At 39.8% G+C, this 17500-nt stretch overlaps 1 protein-coding gene across 4 annotated transcripts in view; it reads left to right on the plus strand.

Moving 5' to 3' along the window:
- The window catches only part of LOC123500626 (solute carrier family 23 member 2-like), a 40345-nt gene extending 24692 nt beyond the window's left edge, over nt 1–15653 (plus strand). For all 4 annotated transcript variants that reach the window (XM_045249288.1, XM_045249286.1, XM_045249289.1 and 1 more), the window contains 11 exons: nt 125–282; nt 868–1070; nt 3159–3285; nt 3490–3610; nt 3918–4059; nt 5001–5114; nt 5700–5839; nt 5972–6211; nt 11865–11994; nt 14488–14590; nt 14902–15653. In XM_045249288.1, the coding sequence (XP_045105223.1) occupies nt 125–282; nt 868–1070; nt 3159–3285; nt 3490–3610; nt 3918–4059; nt 5001–5114; nt 5700–5839; nt 5972–6211; nt 11865–11994; nt 14488–14590; nt 14902–15067 (1644 nt within the window). In that variant the 3' untranslated portion in view covers nt 15068–15653. The remainder of the gene's footprint in view (nt 1–124; nt 283–867; nt 1071–3158; nt 3286–3489; nt 3611–3917; nt 4060–5000; nt 5115–5699; nt 5840–5971; nt 6212–11864; nt 11995–14487; nt 14591–14901) is intronic.
- The last annotated feature ends 1847 nt before the right edge of the window (nt 15654–17500 follow it).

The following is a 17500-nucleotide window of genomic DNA, read 5'->3' on the forward strand; positions in this document are numbered from 1 at the left end:
ATATATGTAATAATTCCCTTACATAAGATGAACATCAAGTCTCAGCTTGATGTACTACTTGCCACCGTAGAATTTATTAATCGATCACTCATTCTATTATCATGACCAACAAATCTTATGACAGCACTGCATCACCATGATCTGCGGCACAGTGCCCATCCCCTTCATGGTTTCTTCGTTACTGTGCTTCGGTCCGTCACATCCCATGCGCGGCTACCTAGTCTCCACAATCATATTTGTGTCTGGCGTGAACACACTACTGCAAAGTACACTGGGCGTCAGGTAAGTCTGCAGAACATCGTTTCAGGTGAAATGTTCCTTATGACTGTTCATACGTCTATTCCTAAGTCCTATCAAGCACCAGCAACATGTGTCACAGTACTGAATAGTATGTAAGGATGGGGAGACGGGGAGGGAATTGTGTCCAGACCACGTAAACATTGGACGTAAGGGTTTGGACACTCGCTGCAATACCCCTGCTACATACAAACTTGCAGGATTACTAGAACATCATTGCATGCTTGTCTTGAATCTGCTGAAAACACATAACAACCAGGATAGAAAAAGAAATTATGGGTTTAAATTTGAAACATTTAGGTTTAAGAAAGAGATGAGAAAGAACTGGTTCTAAAAGAATGGTTGAGGATTGGAACAGACTCAGTAATAAGGTTATTAGTGTTAAGTCAATAAGGAGCTTTAAAACAAGATTAGACAAATACATGGACAGGGATGATAGCCTCTTGCAATATCTCTCATTTTCTTATGTTCTTATATTCTTAGCTCTGATGACAACACATGTTTGAACACGAGTGTCCTGTTATTGTTCATTATTAATGATAATAAAATGTGTTCCTTTCTTGTACCCAGGTTGCCTATCATTCAAGGGGGAAACTTCGCCTTCCTGTTACCTAGCATTGCATTTCTTTCCACTAATTACATGAGTTGTGAGGCTCAACAGTCTGCTAACCTTACAGTTGAAGACCAAGAAGAATTATGGAGGGATAAGATAAGGCTCATACAAGGCAGCATTGCAGTTTCATCGGTCTTTCAGATCTTTCTGGGCTTCACAGGTAAATGGCATGACATTTTTACCAAACGAAATGCGTAATTTTCTACTTGACCAAATGTGCACAAATCTTATCCTAGACAACAGATATGCACTGATATCATCCGCGAACGACAGCATCAGATTACTGGAAACCGAAAGAATACATACAAAGGAAAACCACGAAACATTGTACGTGTATGGAAAACGTAATGCAAATTTATGGAAACAACAGTTACAAATGTTTCACACTGGCCGCAAGTAAGGTTTAGATGGAAAGCCACAAAAAATGTGTATGACCTCATAAATGTTATTTAATGTAAGAAGTGAAATGTGTCATTTCCAATTAAGGATTTAAATGAAAGGTCAACATATGTTCGATGAATGGGGATGGTTGACTGTCACTGACGGAGAGACAAAAGTTGTCTAGAAGACTGTCTTGAATTGAATTTTTTTTTTTTTTTTTTTTTACGTTCTGGCTTATAGCGCCTGTAGGTAACTTGAAGAGTATGAGAGCGCTGTTCAGCTTCCACCCATTAGTGGCTCAGGCAATTTTATTTGTAGTGGTACCCAAATTAGGGCCCATATCACCAGCCAAGCGCATCTTTGGTGTAACCACCTAGAACCTGGGTATCATGGTGATATGTAGGTAGCTTTAAACCACTCGACAAATGGCAAAGTTTCAAGGATAAAAGGAGCTAACCTTTTTTTTTTTTTTTACAATTAATTGAACATAACAAATTTTACTTTTCACCATTCTGGAGTTATGGAAATATCAAAATCTAGAAATTCTGTGGTTTCTCTTCGTTCGAGTTCACGTGAGATATGCCTGCCACTTGCCCGGTGTCACATGCCAAAGTGTGGCCCGTGACAGTGTTGAGTTGTGTCTTCTGCGCATGCGCGGCCCGGGAGCAAACGACAGTCACACTATATATTATGTTATGCCTATAGCTATGACTGTGACTCGTGATATTGTGTGAATTTAAACACAATTCGATTTTTTTTTTAATATTACAGTAACCATTGGCTTTCAGCTTGTATCAGTGGAAAGACTAGTGCTTCACTATGGTAGAAAAAAACAAAGCACAGAAATATCACTATTTGTTTGATATGGCTGGCCTAAAATATGCTGTGACTGAAAACAGAGTGTTAATATAGCTCATTTTTCAATGATACACGAGACATGGGCCTTGAAATGTATGTCAGTGGAAAGATTGGTACCTCGTTATATAATACACACAAGTATAAGGCAGAAATATCACACTCTGTATCATATGGGTGGCCTAAAACAGCGTGTTGGTCAAAATAAAGTGTTCATGTAACTCATTTTTCAATAATACACAAGACTTAACCCTTGAAATGTGTATCAATGCCTCATGGTATGAAAAAGATAACTATAAAGTAGATGTATCACACTTTGTATCATATGGGTGGCCAAAAACAGTGTGTGAGTAAAAACAAAGTGTAAATGTGGGTAATTTTTCAATAATGCACAAGACTTGAGCCTTGAAATGTGTGTCAGTAGAAAGATTACAGCCTCGTACACACAATATTCTCTATTGAATATACATCACTCAGATATATAATTGTTCGTAAATGTACATACTAAGCACGCATACCTTCTCCATAATCCCGTTGGATGCTTCCATGCCACACTTTGTGATAGGCCGCGGCGTCGTCTACTCCCGGGCCGCGCATGCGCAGAAGACGCTTCTAAACACTGTCACAGCCAGGGTCTCTTATTTTTTTAACCCTGGTCACAGCCACACTATATCACGGGACAGCGGTACCATCGTGAAGTGAACGCACGGTAACATTGACTCTTCCAATGAATCTATATATAATTTACATTTTTCACTAAACGAAAAATTTATGAATATAATATGAAGATGGATTTTCACCATTTATTTATCTATTCATTTGTTACCTCACATTTATTTCCCTTGGCTTTTTGCTAAATTTACTGAAGTACGATATTGACAGTACTGATGAAGGTGGGTTATACAAAAAAGATTGTTCTGAATACTTGATTGTTCCAAGTACTAAACATCAAATTTCAACAGTCATCCTTCACTTATCTGTACATTTGTGTCTATGGTGAGTGTGTCTGCAGGTCTGATTGGTGTGTTGCTGCGTTGGATCACGCCGCTCACCATCCTCCCCACCATCATGCTCGTCGGTCTATCAATGTTTGACATCGCGGCCATGCAAGCGGCTCATCATTGGGGAATTTCTCTCATGTAATAGCTATATTTTTGTAAAAGTTTTTACTGTAATAATATCTTGGGACTTTTCTTTAACTTTTTTTCAATATTAAAACAACTTCAAAAGTCATTGGAAGAGTTTAGGTGGCGCATTTATCAAATAAGAATGTTATCATCTTTGAAAGAGATATAAAAATTCTTACAAATGAATTACATTTTCCTCCTATTCTCCCTACACAGATCAACAGCAATATTGATTTTATATTCACAATATCTTACGGAAGTCAGCGTGCCTTTTCCCATGCTGAGAAAGGGATGCTCATTCATGTTATCCTGGATTAAGATCTTCAAACTATTTGCGGTAAGCTAAGGCCTTATCCCACCAGTGACTTGAATGTTTCTATACTTATAAATTTTTGAATACTTATATTTTACTATAAAACATGTACTGATAAAGAGATTCAAGATTACATTTATTGTTTGTTTATTTATAACGTATATTTGGCTAAGATCCATCAAGAAAATTTTATCACAAATTCAATTTTGATAATTATCATACACGTGTGTCTGGTGGACGTTCTTATTGCTTAATACTCTCTCTCTCTCTCTCTCTCTCTCTCTCTCTCTCTCTCTCTCTCTCTCATGTGCGGTATTGTCTATGGTTCAAGGTTCTGCTGGCTTTGCTCACTTCATGGTTACTGTGCTGGCTACTGACCCACTTCGAGGTGCTCCAGAAAGGCTCCCCTGCGCGCACCGACTATGGGGTTCAACTGATCTTTAAGTCACCGTGGTTTTATGTGCCGTATCCAGGTAGGTCTTTTTTATATGCAAGAGGGAAACTAGCCAAGGATAACAAAAGATAAAAAAAAAAAAAGCCCCACTTGAAATACAAGTTCCCTAAAAGAATGGTAAGGAACTAGCAAAAAGACGGACAAATGTCTTGAAACCTCTATCTTAAAAGAAGTCAAGGCGTAGGAAGATGAAAATACAGAAGCAGTTAGAGAATTCCAGAGTTTACCAAAGAAAAAGAAAAATGATTGGGAATATTGGTTAACTCTTGTATTAGAGAGTTGGATAGAATAGGGATGAGAGGAAGAAGATAGCCTTGTGCAGTGAGGCAGCAGGAGGGGAGGCATGCAGTTAGCAAGATCAGTAGAACAGTTACCATGAAAATAGCGATAAAAGATAGAAAGAGATGCAACATTGCGGCGGTTAGAAAGAGACTGAAGACAGTCAGTCAGAGGAGGGAATTGATGAGACGAAAAGCTTTTGATTCCATCACATGCTTGTATTCTAAATATTCTTGTTTTCTCTCTCTTTGCCAAATCAAGCAATGCTTCCCTTCCTTACGCGAAATAAAGAAAAGAAAAGCAATACAAACGAGTGTGTTCTTATATGCACATAAGTAATGTGCTCATAATAAATCTAGAATTTCTATTGGATAATAATTTTCTAAGTGGCAATGGTTCTCAACCAAGGGATAAGTGATGTTCTGGGAATAATAGAACATTCTTTGGTAGTAACGGAGAGTCCCCTTAAAAGTTTGAGAATTCCGTATCCGAAGAAACAATGAAACGCCATGAGTGCTGCTAACTGACTTACTGTGCCATTGTGACGAATAGAGAAAGATTGAAAACCTATGTTCTGTAGCCTTCGCCTCCTCAAGCTGCTTTGCTTTTTTTCATTTGTTTACTTAGGAAATTGTAGTTACAGGTTATTATAAATATAACTAGAGCCGCTTTTTTCTGCAGGTCAGTGGGGTGTTCCCCGTGTGGTACTGTCTGCAGTGGTGGGTTGCATGGCTGCCGGTTTTGCCTCCACGGTAGAGAGCATCGGGGACTACTTCATTTGCGCAAGAATTTCTGGTAAGTAAAACTTTCTCATGGTCTGTCTTTATTTGCCATGAGGAAGGTCATTCTTGTTTGATGAATGACTCGTCTAACTTTCTCTGTGCCTGTGTATGAATATGCGTTTTTTTTTTTTTTTTTTTTGCTGTCATCTCTGCTCCTTCAATATTCTCGGAACCAAATTCCTTCCCTCGAAAAAAATAAAGATAATTTCAATTGGTACATTACTTCCACTAACCTGCTCCCCATTTTCATGATGTATTTTGTTGTTGCAAGTAAAAATTCGTGAAAGAAAATATCCAATTAACCAAATAAATCATGTTATTTTTTTATGTAAGAGGGTCGCTAGCCAAAGGTAGGATGGTAGTCTGGTAGTCATAGCTTTGTGCCAGACCATACTTTTTTTTTATTGTAGAGATAACAGCGAAAGCTTCTGCAGAATCATAAAAGAGGATGACCAATACTCAGTAGCAATAGACAGGGTTGTCTGCATGTCAGTTAGTTGTAAAGTGAAACTTATTTTCACTTCCTGTTTATTTCTGCTTATAATATTGTACAGGTACTTTACTGACACACGCATAGTGACCAACACTCTGTATACAGGAGGATCGCCGCCCCCTATGCATGCCCTCAATCGGGGAGTGATGATAGAGGGCGTGGGTGTTGCACTGGCTGGCCTCTTTGGCACCGGTAGTGGGATTAACTCTTACTCAGAAAACATCGCTACCCTCGTAATCACTCGGGTTAGTGTCTGTCATGCAATATTCTCAACACTGTCAGATCCGCTACTTATTGTCATTACACAAAGTTGTTTGACACGGCGAGTGAACGATACACCACCAATCCTTCCACTGGCTGACTATCTCGTGTTGCAGGTCGGCAGTCGACGTGTGATACAAGTGAGTGCTGTATTAATGATGGCATTAGGATTGTTCTCCAAGTTTGGTGCGTTATGTGGCAGTCTCCCGACACCTATCGTTGCTAGCCTCTACTTCGTGCTCTTTTCCTACATCGTCTCAGCCAGCCTTCCTATGCTACACATGATCAAACTACATTCTCCTAGGAATCTCTTCATTCTTGGTTTCAGCGTGTTTTTCAGCCTCTCCATATCAAAGGTAAGAGAAAACATTTTTCTTATGCTATACCCACCGCACTTCATCACTGCATTCCGATCTTTATAGATCGGTGTTCCTGGTTTGAATATGTGTGTGTATTTACCTAGTTGTATTTACCTAGTTGTAGTTTTACAGGGCCTGGGCTTTATGCTCGTGTGGCCCCGTCTCCATATCTACACTTATCCAATGTGTGTGTGTGTGTGTGTGTGTGTGTGTGTGTGTGTGTGTGTGTGTGTGTGTGTGTGTGTGTGTGTGTGTGTGTGTGTGTGTGTTTACCTAGTTGTATTTACCTAGTTGTGTTTTACAGGGAAAGAGCTATGCTCGTGCTGTCTTGTCTCCATATCTATAGTCGTCCAGTTTAGCCTTAGTCATAAATATTTCTTGCTTGAACCACTCTAATACAAATTGTTCAATATTTATGTGCTTCTGTTTGGAAAACTATATTTCTTAATGTCTCTTCTATATGCAGTCTTTTTTAATTTCATGCATGCCATGTCCCTTGTATTTCTTGAGCTCCATACCAATAAGTTTTTTTTTTTTTTTTTGTCAACTTGGTCCATCCCCATCCATGCCATGTATTTTCTTATATATATATATATATATATATATATATATATATATATATATATATATATATATATATATATATATATATATATATATATATATATATATATATATATATAGCCTATAGCGCCTGCAGGCATAGTTGAAGAGTATATGTGGGAAGCGCGGTTCAGCTTCCGCCCACTAGTGGCGCAGGCAGTTTTATTTATAGTGGTACCCATATTAGGCCCCATATCACCACGCAAGCACATCTTTGGTGTAACCACATAGAACCTGAGTATCATGGCGATATGTAGGTAACTTTAAACCATTCGACAAATGGCATAGCTTCAAAGCGGTATGTGGTAGTATTCGAACTTACGCGTGGACGTCTGCCCGATCTCACGCTCACCACCTTATCCACTAAGCCACGGCCTCCCTATTATATAGCAATTAGGTCTCCTCTTTCTCTCATCTTTTGCAATGTTGGAAGTTTTGAATCTTTTAATCTGTCCTCATAAGTTAGGTCTATCAAACTTGGAACCATTTTAGTTGAAGGTCTTTGAATCCTCTCTATCTTCTTTATATCCTTTTTATTATGTGGTGACCATATAAGTACAGCATATCCTAGTTTAGGTCGAATATTGTATTCTATCTTTTTTTTTCTTTTTTCATTATTTCTTCATCTATGTAGAAAAATGCTCATTTCATGTTTTTTAAGTAACTCATGTTTCCGCAACTATATTGTTTACGTGTGTGTGTGTGTGTGTGTGTGTGTGTGTGTGTGTGTGTGTGTGTGTGTGTGTGTGTGTGTGTGTGTGTGTGTGTGTGTGTGTGTGTGTGTGTGTGTGTGTGTGTGTGTGTGTGTGTGTGTGTGTGTGTGTGTGTGTGTGTGTATATATATATATATATATATATATATATATATATATATATATATATATATATATATATATATATATATATATATATATATATATATATATATATATATATATATATATATATATATATATATATATATATATATATATATATATATATATATATATATATATATATATATATATATATATATATATATATATATATATATATATATATATATATATATATATATATATATATATATATATATATATATATATATATATATATATATATATATATATATACAGGAATTTCTCGAATTATGCTTGGGATACATTTCTGATGGGATCACATAATGTAAGAATCGAATAAAATAAACATGATTACCGAACTAAATTGTACAGTATATACCAAGTCTGGAGGATTGCATAAAGCTGACATTAAGTTGAAGCTTGTTGGCGGTACACCTGGGGAACACTTGATGACACCTCCTGAGGCCGTATTCTACATAGTTATCGTCAGCTCTCACAGAATTCCTGTCTCTCTACTGATCTTAAACCCATATGAAGGCTCACAATTTGTCAACTTTTAACATAAAAAAGAAATAAGTTCTTGACATAGAAAAGATTAAAGAAAAAGGCCCACTTGAGTGCTGGCTCTCTAAAAATTGGAAAAGCGTCAGCCAAAATTAGGGAGCAAATGCTTTGATACCTCCCTCTTAAAAGAAGACAAGTCGTAGGAATTCGGAAATACAGATGCAGGGAGGGAGTTCCAGAGTTTACCAGTGAAAGGGATGAATGATTGAGAGTATAGGTTAACTCTTGCGTTAGAGAGTTGGACAGAACAGAGATGAGAGGAAGAAGAAAGCCTTGTGCAGCGTAGCCGCAGAAGGAGGGGAGGCATGCAGTTTGCAAGATCAGTAGAACAGTTACCATGAAAAGAGCGATGAAAGATAGAAAGACATGTAACATTTCGGCGGTGAGAAAGAGTCTGAAGACAGTTAGTCAGAGGAGGGAAGTTGATGAGACGAAGAGCTTTTGATTCCACCCTATCAAGTAAAACTGTGTGACTGGAACCCCCAAACATGCGAAGTACTCCATACAGGGACGGATAAGGCCCTTATACAGAGTAAGCAGTTGGAGGGCGAGAAAAACTGGCGGAGACGCCTCAGAACACCTAACTTCATAGAAGCTGTTTTAGCAAGAGATGAGATGTGAAGTTTCCAGTTAAGATTATGAGCAAAGGACAGACCGAGGATATTCATTGTGGAAGAGGAGACAGTTGAGTGTCATTGAAGAAGAGGGATAGTTGTCTGGAAGGTTGTGTCGAGTTGATAGATGGAGGAATTGAGTTTTGAGGCATTGAAAACTACTAGATTTTCTCTGCCCCAATCGGAAATCTTAGAAAGATCGGAAGTCAGGCGTTCTGTGGCGTCCCTGCGTGATCTGTTGACTTCCTGAAGGGTTGGTCGTCTCTGAAAGAACGTGGAAAGATGTAGGTGGTATCATCAGCGTAGGAGTGGATAGGGCAAGAAGTTTGGTTAAGAAGGTCATTAATGAATAATAGAAAGAGAGTGGGTGACAGGACAGAACCCTGAGGAACACCACTATTAATAGGTTTAGGAGAAGAACAGTGGCCGTCTACCACAGCAGCAATAGAGCGGTCGGAAAGGAAACTTGAGATAAAGTTGCAGAGAGAAGGATAGAAGCCGTAGGAGGGCAGTTTTGAAATCAAAGCTTTATGCCAGACTCTATCAAAAGCTTTTGATATGTCTAACGCTACAGCAAAAGTTTCACCGAAATCTCTAAAGAGGATGACCAAGACTCAGTAAGGAAAGCCAGAAGATCACCAGTAGAGCGACCTTGACGGAAGCCATACTGGCGATCAGACAGAAGATTGTGAAGTGACAGATGTTTGAGAATCTTCCTATTCAGGATAGATTCAAAAACTTTAGACAAGCAAGAGATTAAAGCTATAGGACGGTAGTTTGAGGGTTAGAACGGTCACCCTTTTTAGGAACAGGCTGAATGTAGGCAAACTTCCAGCAGGAAGGAAAGGTAGAAGTCGATAGACAAAGTTGGAAGAGTTTGGCCAGGCAAGGTGCAAGCACGGAAGCACAGTTTTTGAGAACAATAGGAGGGACCCCATCAGGTCCATAAGCCTTCCGAGGGTTTAGGCCAGCAAGGGCATGGAAAACATCATTACGAAGAATTTTGATTGTAGACATGAAATAGTCAGAGGGAGGAAGAGAGAGGGACAACCCCAGAATCGTCCAAGGTGGAGTTGTGAGCAAAGGTTTGAGAAAAGAGTTCAGCTTTAGAGACAGAAGAGATGGCAGTGGTGCCATCAGGATGAAATAAAGGAGGAAAGATGAAGAAGTGAAGTTATTTGAGATGTTTTGGCTAGATGCCAGAAGTCACGAGGAGAGTTTGAGTTTGAAAGATTTTGACATTTTCTATTTATGAAAGAGTGTTTTGCAAGTTGAAGAACAGACTTGGCATGATTCCGGCAGAGATATAAAGTGCATGAGATTCAGGAGATGGAAGGCTCAAGTACCTTTTGTGGGCAACCTCTCTATCATGTATAGCACGAGAACAGGCTGAGTTAAACCAAGGTTTAGAAGGTTTAGCTTGAAAAAAGAATGAGAAATGTACAACTCCATTCCAGACACTATAACCTCTGTTTTGCGTTCAGCACAAAGAGATGGGTCTCTGACACGGAAGCAATAATCATTCCAGGAAAATCATCATAATACATCCTCAGGTTCCCCCAACTGGCAGAGGCAAAACGCCAGAGGCACCTTTGCTTTGGGGGATCCTGTGGAGGGATTGGAAAAATAGGACAAGATACAGAAATGAGATTGTGATCGGAGGAACCCAACGGAGATGAAAGGGTGACAGCATAAGCAGAAGGATTAGAGGTAAGGAAGATATCAAGAATGTTGGGCGTGTCTCCAAGACGGTCAGGAATGCGAGTAGGGTGTTGCACCAGTTGCTCTAGGTCATGGAGGATAGCAAAGTTGAAGGCCAGTTCATTAGGATATATATATATATATATATATATATATATATATATATATATATATATATATATATATATATATATATATATATATATATATATATATATATATATATATATATATATATATATATATATATATATATATATATATATATATATATATATATATATATATATATATATATATATATATATATATATATATATATATATATATATATATAGATTCTGCCTGCAGAATAGTTATGGTCACACAATGTAACTTGATGTCCTAGCCCACATTGATGCGCCGCCACTTCACTGTGGGATTTTCACTGGAATTACGGGTTTAGAAAAGTTATTTTTGGGTATGCTACCTCCTATTTGAAAGCCCAGCCGTTAGTGAACCGTTATCCCAAGTGTGAGTCCTTTCTACACTCAGATAGTGGCCAGGATATTTTCGTAACTATCTGCATCCGTTGATATTCCAGTGCAGCTGCGTTTCATGAATTATTTACCTTTTCTAAATAAATCACCAAACATCCAGATACTCCGATCCTGACATTCTCTTTCAATTCTCCAGTAAGAAGTGATTGCTTGCAGCTCCTAATGTGCAATTTGCTTCACTCACATTCACTCCTGCACATACACAAACTACTTTTGTCATTTGTAGCTATGGTAATGAAGTGCATTTTTAGTTTGAATCTAATGTCACTTGACAATCTCCTAACCACCTAGTAGACTAAATGGTCCGTTCCCTCATTCACGGGTTTCAATTATCACGCAGTAAAAGTCTCTATGAACTTCCCTTAAGTGAAAGGTTTCTTTCACAATCCAGATGTCTTTAGGCACACCAACTTTCGATCATCGTCTAGAATGACCCCTCATTTATGAGACCTAAATACCACTATCTCAAAACATGTCGCTTCTCTCTATATTCTCCCATTGGGAAGCCGATTATGCAATCTTTTACAGATGGTATTATTTTCTGATATTCTCAAACTTAAACTTTGGCCGTCATGAGTTCTCCCCTTCGTGGGATAACAAAGGGTGTCCTCTTTCTTAGTTTCCTTGTTGAGTGTGTCATTACTCTACTTTTACACATTTCTTTCTTTATTTCTGTGAGATGTTGATATAAGTGTAACGTTTTTCTCACCCACGTTTTCACAGAGAGAACAAGATATCGAAAACTTAATGTGCCTGAAATAGATGATTTCCTTTCACTGATTGACAGTTTGTGAAAACTCATCCGGAGGTTATCAATACAGGCCTTCCATTCTTGGACCAAACAATAGTCACTCTACTTCAAACCACAATGTTTCTAGGAAGCATCATTAGCTGCTTCCTCGACAACACTATTCCAGGTAAGGTCTGATAAGACTATTGCATTTTTTTTTTTTTTTCATATGAGAGTTTGGACAAAGATTACCTAATCACGTCAAACCAGTGACTTAACTTACTGTGAAGTGTGATGATACTGACAATGTCAGACTGTGGGTTCCTTTGATCTCTGGCCATTGATAATGGCCTCATACCAACTAAGTCACAATTCACACGTGTCAATATGCGACTGAAATTGTAAGTCTCTGGAAGTATCAACAGAGCCCTTCTAATCAGAACAAGTTCACACATAGCGACTGGGAAATATCAGATAGCTGGCGGGAAGTGAATGTGAGCAAACAGCTACCCAACAAGATGTCTTCACCTGGCGACAATCAAATTAAATCATCACAAGTATTCAATCCTCACCTCCAACAACACCCTGCATACAGGGAAACAGTTCTTGGAGAATATGGAGAGCGGCAGCTATCTCATCGAACGTTGATTTGCATCAGATTTTTTTGCTGTATAATTCATTACTAGGATCCCAGATGTGCTCGTTTTCCCTCATCAACTCCAACATCTTCGCATATGGATGCCACATTTTCAAACTTTTCTCTGTCGTCACAACGTAAACAAAGTCGCAAATTGAATGAACAAGATCAAGATGTTGGTCTTCTTTTGCGACTGATTTCTCCAGTCGCTTGGATATTCAGTCGGAAACTCTACCGACTTGCAATGTCAGTCGCATATCGACACGTGTGAACCCGCCTTAAGGGGGTCACTGGGCATCCCGCCTGTTGGGACACGACACTTGAGGGCCACGATCGTTTCGACACATTATTCAGTAACACACACACACACACACACACACACACACACACACACACACACACACACACACACACACACACACACACACACACACACACACACACACACACACACACACACACACACACACACACACACACACACACACACACTCGGTAGCTCAGTGGTTAGAGCGCTGGCTTCACAAGCCAGAGGACCGGGGTTCGATTCCCCGGCCGGGTGGAGATATTTGGGTGTGTCTCCTTCCACGTGTAGCCCCTGTTTACCTAGCAGTGAGTAGGTACGGGATGTAAATCGAGGAGTTGTGATCTTGTTGTCCCGGTGTGTGTTGTGTGCCTGGTCTCAGACCTATCCGAAGATCGGAAATAATGAGCTCTGAGCTCGTTCCGTAGGGTAACGTCTGGCTGTCTCGTCAGAGACTGCAGCAGATCAAACACACACACACACACACACACACACACACACACACACACACACACACACACACACACACACACACAACCGAGAGGAACCCGGTTCGAGTCCCGGGAAGAGACGAGGCAAATGGGCAAGCCTCTTAATGTGTAGCCTCTGTTCACCTAGCAGTAAATAGGTACGGGATGTAACTCAAGGGGTTGTGGCCTTGCTATCCCGGTGTGTGTGGTGTGTGATGTGGTCTCAGTCCTACCCGGAGATCGGTCAGTATGATCTCTGAGCTCTTTCCATAGAGGGAAAGGCTGGCTGGGTGACCAGCAGACGACCATAATGTATAACTCTCTCTCTCTCTCTCTCTCTCTCTCTCTCTCTCTCTCTCTCTCTCTCTCTCTCTCTCTCTCTCTCTCTCTCTCTCTCTCTCTCTCTCTCTCTCTCTCTCTCTCTCTCTCTCTCTCTCTCTCTCTCTCTCTCTCTCTCTCTCTCTCTCTCTCTCTCTCTCTCTCTCTCTCTCTCTCTCCTCTCTCTCTCTCTCTCTCTCTCTCTCTCTCTCTCTCTCTCTCTCTCTCTCTCTCTCTCTCTCTCTCTCTCTCTCTCTCTCTCTCTCTCTCTCTCTCTCTCTCTCTCTCTCTCTCTCTCTCTCTCTCTCTCTCTCTCTCTCTCTCTCTCTCTCTCTCTCTCTCTCTCTCTCTCTCTCTCTCTCTCTCTCTCTCTCTCTCTCTCTCTCTCTCTCTCTCTCTCTCTCTCTCTCTCTCTCTCTCTCTCTCTCTCTCTCTCTCTCTCTCTCTCTCTCTCTCTCTCTCTCTCTCTCTCTCTCTCTCTCTCTCTCTCTCTCTCTCTCTCTCTCTCTCTCTCTCTCTCTCTCTCTCTCTCTCTCTCTCTCTCTCTCTCTCTCTCTCTCTCTCTCTCTCTCTCTCTCTCTCTCTCTCTCTCTCTCTCTCTCTCTCTCTCTCTCTCTCTCTCTCTCTCTCCATTAACAGTGCCGATTTGTAGTTCCCCAGTGTCTTGAGTCCTAAACGAAGTGCATGCCTTAAATAAAGATGGCTCAGTTAGTCTTGATAAGCAAATGAATCCTTTATCAAGTAGCAAATTAACTATAATGATATCACATAAGCATTTGTAAAAATATTATGTATGTCTGCCCAATGCAAACCAATGTAAGTCAAGGAAAATTATATTTCACTTGCGGGTCATCAGTATGAATTTCCTTTTCCAACATTTGGCTTAATTCGGAGAATACATTTATGTCATGGACATTACTCTTTAGTAATTCTCCTTGGGCACTGGTGCAGGTTCAGCTGCGGAGCGTGGCGTAACCAAATGGCAGGAACGATTCTCAAATACGCACATCTCCGCTGAGTATAATGTCCCTGGCATGCTAACTTGTTCCAGAAAGTAAGTAGTATAATTGTTTGAGTTTTGTTGTCATAAAATATATCAAGATTCTTGCAAGAGAATATAAAACATACCTTACTAATTACATTAATAAAAGTAAGCTGCCAAGAATTATACAAATCGACCATATGGTCTTAAAGGGATTATTCATAAAGCTAGACAGTGTGTGTGTGTGTGTGTGTGTGTGTGTGTGTGTGTGTGTGTGTGTGTGTGTGTGTGTGTGTGTGTGTTCAATTCTTTATGCTTCACGAAAGTATTTGAAACCTGAGCACTGTGCAATCTGCTAAGCCTGAAGTACATTTAACTTTCAGGATGAGATGGCTGAGCTATCTCCCGGTTTGGCCAAAGTTCAAGAAAGAAGAATATTTTGTCAATAATCCTGTGGATGTAGAACATAATCAGAAGTCAACTGTGGATGATGAAAACAAGTCTCAAGATGCTTGCAGGTTTGTTGAGGAGCAACATCACGGAAAATAAAACCAGTAAACTGCCTTAAAAAAAATTAATCTGATTCATAAAAACTAATTTTTCGAGGTTACAATTGTCACTAAGCCCTGGAACTAACCTCCACTTTGGGGAGTTTGTATCGATATTATTATTGAGTTTCCTTTACAGATAAATTATGACTTGCTTGTTAGTTCTGCTTATATTCTGCATCTTCCATCTAATTTTCAAATTATTCTCCTATTACTGGTCGAAAAAAAATCTAAACCCAAACATTCTTTTTTTTTCTTTTTTTTCCTTAGTTTCCACACAAAAGAGTGTTCGATACCAAACAACGATAGTGATCAGCGGTAACATTTTATTGCATCACATTTATTTTCGTGAAAAAAGTGAACCGTTAATTAAGTCTCTAAATGTAGAACTGATGCATTTCTAATAGCTTAGTAGATAGTTTTTCACTAATGTGACAAACTTACCACTGTCACAACATAGCTTTTTACTCAGAACGTAGTAGATCGTGCATTTTCCACTGATTTTTTCTTTATGAAAAGAAATTCATTTTTTTACAATTATGTCTGTATAAAGGCGGGTTCACACCTGTCAATAAACCAGTCGCAAAATAAAACCAACTTTTTCGTTCTTTTCTTTCTTTTTTTTTTTTAGCGCAAGAGAGAGACGTACCAAGGGCAACAAAATATTAGAAAAAAAAGGCCCACTGGAACTAAAGGTTCCCTTAAAGATTTGAAAGGAATTAGCCAAAAGATAGGGACAAAAATGTCTTGAAACCTCCCTCTTAAAGGAAGTCAAGTCGTGGGAAGATGGAAATACAGAAGCAGGCAGGGAGTTCCAGAGTTTACCAGTGAATGGTATAAATGACTAAGAATAACTCTTGTAATAAAGAGTTGGGTAGAATAGGGATAAGAGGAAGAAGAAAGCCTTGTGGAGCAAGGCCGAAGGAGGAGGGGAGGCATGCAGTTAGCAAGATCAGTAGAGCAGTTACCATGAAAATAGCGATACAAGATAGAAAGAGATGCAACATTTCAGCGGTGAGAAAGAGGCTGAAGAAAGTCAGTCAGAGAAGGGAAGTTGATGAGATGAAAAGCTTTTGATTCCACCCTATTTAATAAAACTATCATTAGAACCCCCAAACATGCGAAGAGTACTCCATACAAGGACGGATAAGGCCCTTGTACAGAGTTAGTAGTTGCAGGGGCGAGAAAAATTGGCGGAGACGCCACAGAACGCCTAACTTCATAGAAACTGTTTTAGCAAGACATGAGCTGTGAAGTTTCCAGTTAAGAATATGAGTAAAGAACAGAGTGGAAGAGGGAGAAAGTTGAGTGTCATTGAAGAAGAGGGGATAGTTGTCTGGAAGGTTGTGTCGAGTTGATATATGGAGGAATTGAGTTTTAGAGGCATTAAAAATTACAACGTTTTCTCTGCCCCAATCGGAAATCTAAGAAAGATCAGATGTCAGGCGTTCTCTGGCGTCCCTGCGTGGTCTATTGACTTCCTGGGGGATTGGTCATCTCTAAAGGACGTGGAAAGATGTAGGGTGATATCATCAGGGTTAGAGTAGATAGAGCAAGGAGTTTGGTTAGGAAGGCCATTAATGAATAAGAGAAGGAGAGTGGATGATAGGACAGAATTCTGAGGATCACCACTGTTAATAGATTTAGGAGAACAGTGGTCGTCTACCACAGCTGCAATAGAACGATCGGAAAAGAAATTTGAGATAAAGTTCCAAAGAGAAGGATAGAAACCGTAGGAGGGCAGTTTTGAAATCAAACGTTTCATCAAAATCTCTAAAAGAGTATGACCAAAATTCAGTAAGGAAAGCCAGAAGATCACCAGTAGAGCGATCTTGACGGAAGCCATACTGGCGATCAGATAGTAGGGTGGAATCGAAAGCTCTTCGTCTCATCAACTCCCCTCCTCTCACTAAATGTCTTCAGCTTCTTTCTCACCGCCGAAATGTTGCATCTCTTTCTATCTTTTATCGCTACTTTCATGGTAACTGTTCTACTGATCTTGCTAACTGCATGCCTCCCCTTCTCCTGCGACCTCGCTGCACAAGGCTTTCTTCTTCCTCTCATCCCTATTCTGTCCAACTCCCTAATGCAAGAGTTAACCAGTACTCTCGATCATTCATCCCTTTCACTGGTAAACTCTGGAACTCCTTCCCAGCATCTGTATTTCCGAATTCCTACAACTTGTCTTCTTTTAAGAGGGAGGTATCGAGGCATTTGCTCCCCAAATTCTGGTTGAAGGTTTTGGCACTTTTTGCACTTTTTAGAGAGCCAGCACTCACGTGGGCCTTTTTTTTTTTCCGTTTCTTATATAAAAAGTAGGCGGGCCGTCTTCACGTATAGTAGCAGCAGCAGCAGCAGCAGCAGCAGTAGCAGCAGCAGCAGCAGCAGCAGCAGCAGCAGCAGCAGCAGCAGCAGCAGCAGCAGCAGCAGCAGC

The sequence above is a fragment of the Portunus trituberculatus genome, unplaced genomic scaffold (assembly GCF_017591435.1).
Source record: "Portunus trituberculatus isolate SZX2019 unplaced genomic scaffold, ASM1759143v1 PGA_scaffold_452__1_contigs__length_1072529, whole genome shotgun sequence".
NCBI lineage: Eukaryota > Metazoa > Arthropoda > Malacostraca > Decapoda > Portunidae > Portunus > Portunus trituberculatus.